Source organism: Nicotiana tabacum, chromosome 6 (genome assembly GCF_000715075.1).
Source record: "Nicotiana tabacum cultivar K326 chromosome 6, ASM71507v2, whole genome shotgun sequence".
In the NCBI taxonomy this organism is placed as follows: Eukaryota; Viridiplantae; Streptophyta; class Magnoliopsida; order Solanales; family Solanaceae; genus Nicotiana; species Nicotiana tabacum.
In genome coordinates, this window is record NC_134085.1 from 187,879,619 (window position 1) to 187,888,963 (window position 9,345).

Consider the following 9,345-nt stretch of genomic DNA (forward strand, 5'->3'; position numbering starts at 1 on the left):
CAGAATTCCTTACTTAGAATTTCTGGTTCGCAGACTTCATTTGGAAAAGTCGAAAATTTCCTCGATTTGGGATTCAAGATAAACCGGTGACTTGGGACACCAAAAGCCAAACCTTTCCCAAGTGGCGACTCTAAATTAAATAAATAATCCCATTTCGAATATTGTCACTTAAATTGGAAAAACTCCCTCGCGCATTTAACCCTTCGGGGCCGGGCGCGCAAAAAGGAGGTGTGACAATTATATATGTAAGTAAACTTTTATTTGGTTTTGTAAACTCTTTTTTGTTATTTAGATAAACATAGACGTGTACCCTATATATTACATTTATTTTAAAAGAATTTCGTTTTATTCAAATCTAGCTACAGTGTTTCAAAGAACTATACTTATAGGATTTTAAATGTGAAAGAGTTTTATAGTTATATGAAGTAGTATTTTTTTTGCTAGAGACGAAGTAGTACTTAAATAATTGGAAAAAATAACAAAAGTTCCTCACATGATTGCATATGATCATTAACCGAATTAAGTATGATAACATGATAAATAAAGATAAATTTTATTTTTAATTTAAATTCGAATTTTAGAACTTTATCTATAAATTCAAAATTGTCTTTTAATTCATATATATATTCATATATATATTTGAATTAAAAGACAATTTTGAATTTATAGATAAAGTTTTAAAATTTGAATTATTTAACTAAAATAGTCAAATATAGAATAAAATTACCATATACTAGTGATATTTATTAGCTTGCCACTTGACTTAACCATAATGTCAATTATATATGATAACTTGCTTGCTTTAATATATATATATATAGATATAGATATATAGTACTACTAAAACTTCCCATGCAGTAATCACCCTGTATTCCTTTGTTTTGGTTCATACGAATACAGTTGAATTCAAAGCAATTCCGGCTGGGAATAAATATGTTGAGGCTTTAGAGAAAGTGAAAATAGAAGAAACAGAGTTGGGAAGTGAATGTGCAATATGCATGGAAAAGATGGAGGTTGGAAATGAAGCAAGAAAAATGCCATGTTCTCATGTGTACCATGGAAATTGTTTAATGAACTGGTTAGTTGTGAAGAGGGTTTGTCCACTTTGCCTGTTTGTGTTGCCCTATTAGCCGTGAGCACATGTGAATTCAGAATTTAGAGTAGGTGCGTTTAGAACGAGTGTGATCATCAATACTATATATTTTTTTAATCTTATTTCTTAAATATATATATGTATAGTTTGAGCAAAAAGCAATAATTTAGTACCTGCAGTTCTTGATTTTGTTTAAGAAAGTTGTATGATTTTTTGGTTCCTTTTGTGCATCCTAGTACTACTAGATCTCTTGCAAATTGTGGTTAACTCTTTGTATCTAAGATCAACCATCGATCAACAAAGTTTGTAGCTTTTTAATGTTTAACTGTCATTTACTAAGATAATTTACTAATAATTTATTAAGTTCTCCAATTAATGTAGAGTTATCGATTGGCAAATCCAAACCAATTAAACTTCAATATCCCACAAAAAGGGAAAAAAGAAAAGCATAGCCTGAACCCTTACTTAGAAATTCTAACAAATTTTATTTAGTCAAAGGATGAAAAGGGGTTCTTTGGTGTTACGCAATGAAGTTGGGGAGATTACAAGTAAAACTTTTATTGTGATTATGTACAACAAGAGGTGGTTTAGGTGATAAGAGCGCTATGTATGATTTAGATCAGAGGCGGAGTCAGGATTTAAAATTTATGGGTTCTAAATCTGCCACCGAACTCATAACTCGTTTAGTTACTGGGTTCACAATTAAGTACTTATACATATTTAATAGATTTTCTAGCAAAAACTACTGGGTTTGTCCGAATCCGTAAGCACTATACTATCTCCGCCCCTGATTTAGGTGCACGTTACGGACTCACGGGTTCATGGTTCGAAGTTCGAACCCTGTGACTCACACAAAGGTCTAGACATGTGCACGAGCTGGCCCGCAGAAAATTTTCAGTAATAAAAACGAAAATAGCACAAGGTTCTCGGAGCAAAATAGACCTGCATTGAGCACCACATACTTGTTTATAGTTATGCCCTTGACAATCTAAAAGTAAATTGTTGTATATTGTTGCAAGTCCTTTTACTGATGCACTCTTTTGGCTACATAAAATTTGTGGGCTTTTCCAAATTTGGGTTTAAAGCCTCTGCTTTTGTGAGGTCTGATGCATTCAGTTTAAAAGCTATTTCTACATATACCTGCAGTTTGAATTTATACAAGAGATAAGCACTAATCTTATTCAGTTTGCTGCTGCATTAAAAAGTTGGGACCTAAAAACTGTTATCAAACTGTATTTGTAAAGTAATTCTGGAAAAAATAGAATAACGTATATACAGAAAATGTAAACGAAACAAAAGTTCATCTGAGCCCACTGAATTCACAGTGTTTCCTTAAGGAGTTTAATCCCCTCCTAGTACCCAAGGTTATGAGGTTATGGATTATTTCCTCACAGGATAGAACGAATTACACACTGGTGTAGTGGTACTTCAAACACCAGTGTTAGGAGAAGTCAGAAAATCGTATGGAAATTCTGAGAGAATGGACTTGTATTTATAGCCAATGTTGGGCTGAAGACTGAAGAGGTGCAATTGCTTTGACTGAAGCCGAGCGAGCGACGACGGCGCAAAACTTGCCTTCTTCTCAACTCTTTAAGAGCTAGAAGAACAATTGTTTATATACCCATCAAAAGCATCTTCCTCTTCCAATATGGGACAATGTTCCTTTGTCAAGGGGGGAAAACTTAAAATTTCAATTAAAAATTTTATTTCCCTCCATTTCTCATTCAACTTCTTTTAAGCCATATTAATACTTAAAAAGCCGAACAAAAACTCCATTTAAAAGAGGCATCCAGGATATATTGTGTCTGAAGTCCTTCTGTTTGAATATTTCAAGAAAAAAATTGCCTACCGACTCATGTTATTGTGATGTTTCATTACTTGCGGGAAACAAACACAGTTTATTCAAGTATGTCAGGTATGTGTAGTGGCGGATGTAGCGTTTGAGCCATGGGTTCAGCTGAATCCATATTTTCATATGGAACATACATACATATATATATATTTGATTATGAACCCAAAATTTCAAAAGTATTGTAAGTTCATTGATAAAACTTTAAAGGTCGAATGCATCAAAATCAAATTCTGGATTTGCTACATATATAGTTTATTAATAACAGAATATATATTAATCTCAAGAATATGTTGGTTTTCAATTGATCTGAGCTGTTTTCATGCTCCAAGCAGTCAAATTTGAGATGTCAACATTCTCGGAACCATTGTTGAAGACATACAAATGTGTTCCACCATCCACTGCTAAATTAGTTGGGTAAACCCTTGCTGTAATGCAAGCTTTTCCCTCTCCACCAAAGCTCTCCACTATTGAGTGATCAATCTAAATAAACAAAACACAATATAAATAATATTCTCAGGACATGTCCATTATATTATGGGTGTATGTATTTGATATTACATTAGTCATTTTCAGGAAAATTATTTGTTGGAAAATGTTATCCAATGTTTAGTTTGAATAATGTTTGTGAAATAGAGAGTGTTTCAATAAATTTTTGAATAATAAAGACTGATATTAATATCTGGGTGTGATTAAGAAAAATAATTGTGAAAGAAAATGATTCCTGCTCAAAAGTATAAGAAGGTAGTTTGCCACTTTTGGTGGAAATTATGTTTTCGAGCACTTTTTCCGGACAATCAAACACCAGAAAATGACTTATTTCATAGAAAATATTTTATTAATCGTACCAAAGTCCTTAGCGACAATTTTTCTTGAACAGGATCCACATTCAAGAAGGCTCCATAAGTAGTTTTGTCATAATCACTAGAAGGCAAGTGCAAGGAAGACCTACACAGCATGGAAAAATGAAATTTTAATTAAGGAAAAAAAAAAGAATTACAATTACATTAGGAGAAAAATAAATGGAGAGATTATATTAAATATACCTGCTCTGGTCACTACACATGAGCACTATAAAATTGTTGTTATTTTCTCCTTTGAAAATTCTGAAGAAAATTGCAGTATATTCTTGCATGTCATCAGATGCCAAGACTAACAATCCAAATGGTCCTATTCCACCTTTAACTGTTGCACCTTTTATGCTACAAATTTTTTGTGGGTTTGTCCAATTTGCTTCCCATATCTCTGCTTTTTCCAACGTTTTCGCTGCAAAAGAAATTTCTACATCTGCCTGTAAACAGTATACATTGTAACTCAGAGGCGGAGCCAAGATTTAAAGTTTATGAGTTCGGGATTCTAAATGTTTTAAGTTATTGGGTTCTAAATTAATAATTTATACATATTCAATAGATTTTTAAGGCAAAAATAAGGTTCGAATCAAAGTTACTGGGTTCGGTCGAACCCGGTCCTGGTACAACCATAGGTTTAGCCGAGGGTATTCCTGAAACAACCTCTCTACATCCACAGGGTAGGGGGTTTGCATACACTTTACTCTCCCCATACCTCACAATGTGAGAATACACTGGGTATGTTGTTGTTGTTATGATAAATCGTACGTTTAGCTCATGGATTTAAGTTTTAGCATTGACTGTCGGGTAAAATATTTACACGATCAAGTTACTTATAATGTAATTATAGCTAAATCTCGATGATAAATATTTTTTACGATTAGGTTATATATACTGAGATGTCGAAGAATTTTATACACGATATATTTTAACTTGTTGTAGCCGATAATCTTCTTTATTTTTCAGGTAACTAATCCAACTTTTTATGAATAATTTTTATTTACCTTATTGGTACTTTGATGCGTAAAAGTTCTTGTATATAAGTCAAACTCTAATGAGAAACATGATATGTTAGTAGAAAATAACAAACCAATTATAATAGGTTAAACTATATAAATAATGTAAAAAATATTACGTTAATGTATACAACTTAAAGAATTAAATTACCTGTGTAGCTGTGACTCCGGATATTTCACGTACTGATCCAGACATAAGCACAGTATTACCTTCAACAACTGGATTATTCATTCTAAGCTTTTCAATTTCAACAATTGGCCATTGCAACAATTGATTTCCAGATTTTTGAAGCCAAATTCTTCTAGGAATTCCTTGAAGACCAGCCCAACCTCTAATACTATTTATATCATCAAGATTATTTACTGATTCATTAACCCATCCAAATAAAATCCTCCTATTAGTAGCACTATCAAAAAATGTTTTTGAAGCATAATACTTCCCATAATCATATCTAAAGCCTAATCCAATATCCAAGGATTCATTATCTGGAATAAAAATATCCTTATTTGGATCATATTTTCCAATTGTATAGTAATCAGAATTTGCTACACTTGCTTTAAATACATGTTTCACATTTGTACCCATACTTGAAGTGTCTAAACCAATTTGACTAATTGTTGAAACTGGGAAAAAATCAGGACATTCCAACATTCCAGAATTGTTTAAAAAATGTAAAGGTTGTTCAGTTTGAATCCAATCAATAAAATTCTTGCTTTTGTATAATAAACCAATTCCTGTGTCATTTTTTTTATTTCCAACTACCATTCTCCAATAACCATCTGTAGGATTTAACCAAGCAGTAGTTGGATCTCTGAAATTTTGACCATCAATTTTGTTCACTGAATTAGGTGTGATTATTGGATTAAAAGGTGATTTTACCCATTCTATAAGGTAAGGGTCCAATAAATTTTTGGGCACGGCTAGATTTTGAACTTGGATATCGGAAAAGTCTACTCCGGTATAGAGAATTGCCGGTTTTCCGCCGGAGAGAATTGTTGTAGAACCTGAAAATAACAATATCAATTAAGTCTCAGTTCCAAACAAGTCTGTGTCAAGTCTGTCAACTATATAAATCTTCACCAATTATGCCGATTCAATTATATGTTTATCTCAATAACAACAACACCACCACCACCAACAACAATAACAACAACAACAACAACAATAATAATAATAATAATTAACAATATCGATTAAGTCTCAATTCCAAACAAGTGTGTGTCAACTATATAAATCTTCACCTTCAATTATAAGTTTATCTTAATAATAATAGGAAAACACTATATGTTATACTGGCATATAAATCTCTAATAGGACAAAACGATTTTTAAAAATTGTAGAACCTGAAAAACAGCCTTTAAAATCATAAGGCTCTGATCGGAGTAGTGCCGGCGGCTGAGGAGTCCAGTTGACGAGATCAGTTGATGTAGAATGTCCCCAAACTATGTTTCCGAATTGTGCATCGTAAGGATTGTATTGGTAGAAGAAATGGTAAATTCCCATGTATATCATTGGTCCTACATTCATAATTTTGATAAGTTAAGCTGATAAATTGGTTTAAGCAATTTGATTAATTAACCTTCCATTTATAAAGTCACTTCTGATACCACGGAAGTTATTTTTGAGGAAAGTGTGTGCCATAGAAAATATTATTTTCAAGTGTTTGATTACAGAAATATGTTCCATCAAAATAAGAGAAAAATCATGACTTCATTCATTTACGAGAGAGAATTGTTTCCCTTACAACTATATTAACTTAATTATATTATTTATTTCAACTAATTAATATTTTACAACACTCAAAAGTTTCAGTTAAAACACTCTCGGATTTGCTAATATTTTACTACTATATTTTCGTAGAAAAATATTTTCTATTCACTAACAACATTTGAAAATACTTTGAAAAAATATTTTTCGTGGAGAATATTGTCATGAATGGAGCATAAGTTCCTTCGTACCAAAAACACTAAGATTAAAATGATCAAGAGGAAATTAACTTGAGAAACTTACCATTAGGATCTGCGGAACCAAAACCAAAGGTTGTGAATTTGATCATCATGAAATCGTACGTGGACAACATACGGAACAAAAAATTAAAAGAAGAAAAATAAGAATTAGGATATTATATAAAGTAGCAGAAATTCAGGCTATCAATGGCTAATTTAATAAAGGTGATGAGACTAATGAAATAAAAGAAAAGTTATATAAAAGCAGTTTACCGTTCATCCAATACTTGGCAGGTTGAAAATGAAAAGCAGTCCTGTATATTTGATCGGATGTCTCTATTTCATGAGAAGCAGCTTCAAATAAAGAAATTCCATAGCCATGAATTGAAATTAGTATTAAAACTGGAAGATAAAATCTAAGGTTGGCCATTCTTAGAATTAGGTATATTGCTATATATCATGAGATGTTTCAGAATGTTAACGTATATTCTGATGCTTCATGCAGACAATATAGGTTTCTCTTTGTATTCGTTAGTGGGGGAGTTAAAGTTCAAACTGAAAAGTAGTTGATTTATAACTTTTCCATGTGCAAGGTTGGAGTCGGATTTTTTTTTCATAATTTGAAAAGTAGATTGGACCATTCTTCTTTGCATGCGTTAATGATGGGGACGAACCATAACCGCCGTTACCATACGCCATATCTCCACTTGGGCTTCATTGGGTAAACGAACGGAAGAGAAATATATACTTTCTTTTAAATATAATAGCTGACGATATATATAATAAATATGTGTGTGTATTATATACATAACACATATTATATACTTTATATATTTTTTGGCTAGCGAATATAATTAGTTCAGTCTACCGGCCAATTTTATATTTGCTAAAGAGAAAAAACTGGACCATTGACCAAGCATTTGTGTAGGCCCAATCTACGAGCGAATGGACAAACCTGTCCTTGCACCTCTTGGTCAACAGTTTGCCCATAGCTCTATTTCCAAGTTGCAACTGTGGCCATAACAAATGCCGTATGAGCTAAATTTAAATAACTCAAGATCATAGCATAAATCATGAACATCGATCATAAGAAAAAAAAAAAAAAAGACCAGTAAATCTGTTCCTTCTCTCTTTCTCCTCTATCATCATATGTGTTTTAATGGAACATTAATTGTCAATGTCAGGAGCGGAAAGATGACCTAACCACAAATGTAGAGTTTAAAAGGTCATGGACTAATGAGTCCTCCTGATACGGGCTCATAGGCAGGGCGGATTTAGGGGTGGAATCCCCTTCGCCGAAAAATTACACTATATATATAAGGCAAAATCTCTTTTTTATCTCTATATATTAAGTTTTAAACCCCCTTAACACAATCCAAAAGTATAGTTTAGTGGTCAAGGGGTTCAAAATTTTCATTAGGTCATAGCTTCAATTCCCATTAGCTACAAAAAATAATTTTTGAACTCCTTCGTAGAGATCTTGCCTCCGCCCTTGATTAGTCATAATACATGCCCTCTAAACCAAACTTTATCAACTGTTGTCAAACTAACCAACAACATTGTAGACATCAGACATCTTTTGATATGGTAATTATTAATTGCTTCTTTTTACAAATCGAGCAACTTGATCATTTTAATTTGTTATCAAACAATTCATTATCGAGACAATCAAATAAATCAAACTAAGGAGACGATAAAAAATGTGATTCAATCCATGTATGTCAATATACTCTCAATAACATCATTTTGATTACATGTTTTCTATTTAGGGCCACAACACATTAAAGCTCCTTCTCTGGCGTGTTGTATTCTCTGAAGTTGCTTAAACTAGGAATGGTTCTTCATGTACCAAGATATCATGTAAGGTAACCTTTACTTCAATTTGAAAAAACAAAAATAGTAATCAGCCAAAAGGACCACGCTATAAAATCAACATGGACCATTTTCATTGCATGCATGCGCAGCAAGGAAAGTTTCACGCAACCACAACACCGGGAAATCTGGTCTGTTAAAATCTGCCTCGAATTGTGGACAATTGAGATACTCTCATCCTTTGACAAATATTTCAATGATTAATAGGCCAAATATTACTTTCCCATTTAATTGTCACATTCTGCTTTAAGAGAGTCAAACTACATGAACTTTGATCACATTTAATTAAATGTATTTTTATCATATTAATTTATATGAGAAGAGTTGTAAATTACAGTACTTTTTGTGTAGTTTTCATCAAATATCTAAAGTTTGATTTTGAAATATTAAAATAACCTAATCCTTCAAAGATTAGTCCAATTGACTATCGAGAAGCGAAACATAACAAGTAAATGGGAAAGAAGGGAGTATTACGGAAACAATATTGCCGGCCTTCACTAGAGTTTTTCCGGACGAAAGATTATTCTTTTCTTTATCAAATACATCACCTATCTTCGATTTGAGTAGAAAAATTTATAGACATTAAAAGCTGGAAAAATAACTTTTAGTATATTTAATATATTAGTAGCTGAATTTTTATACTATACGAAATGGATTAGCTAGAACTTAGAAGTCCATAATTGGATTTCTTGAAGGAATTTGTTTCAACCAACTATGATA

At 32.2% G+C, this 9,345-nt stretch overlaps 1 protein-coding gene across 2 annotated transcripts; it reads right to left on the bottom strand.

The window, feature by feature from the left end:
* Positions 1 to 3,113: 3,113 nt before the first annotated feature.
* On the bottom strand, positions 3,114 to 7,290 carry LOC107762144 (beta-fructofuranosidase, insoluble isoenzyme CWINV1-like). Of its 2 annotated transcripts, none has more exons than XM_075256169.1 (6): positions 7,027 to 7,290; positions 6,151 to 6,324; positions 4,958 to 5,811; positions 3,989 to 4,233; positions 3,791 to 3,890; positions 3,114 to 3,425 (listed from the first exon to the last, which is right to left on the bottom strand). In XM_075256169.1, exons 1-6 carry the CDS (start codon positions 7,181 to 7,183, stop codon positions 3,243 to 3,245), a joined length of 1,713 nt encoding a protein of 570 aa, XP_075112270.1. In that variant the 5' UTR covers positions 7,184 to 7,290; the 3' UTR covers positions 3,114 to 3,242. The 2 variants fall into 2 exon arrangements, with proteins under 2 accessions (XP_075112270.1, XP_075112271.1); XM_075256170.1 differs by lacking the exon at positions 7,027 to 7,290 and adding an exon at positions 6,818 to 6,973.
* Positions 7,291 to 9,345: the final 2,055 nt, after the last annotated feature.

What these genes read in the sequence shown, in the direction of transcription:
- LOC107762144 (XM_075256169.1), bottom strand. Translation starts at nt 7,183, where the DNA reads ATGGCCAACCTTAGATTTTATCTTCCAGTTTTAATACTAATTTCAATT. An exon ending in TTTTAAAGGCTGTTTTTCAG is followed by an intron (nt 5,812 to 6,150) that starts GTTCTACAATTT and finishes TGTTATTTTCAG; the next exon opens with GTTCTACAACAATTCTCTCC. An exon ending in ATGTGTAGTGACCAGAGCAG is followed by an intron (nt 3,891 to 3,988) that starts GTATATTTAATA and finishes CATGCTGTGTAG; the next exon opens with GTCTTCCTTGCACTTGCCTT.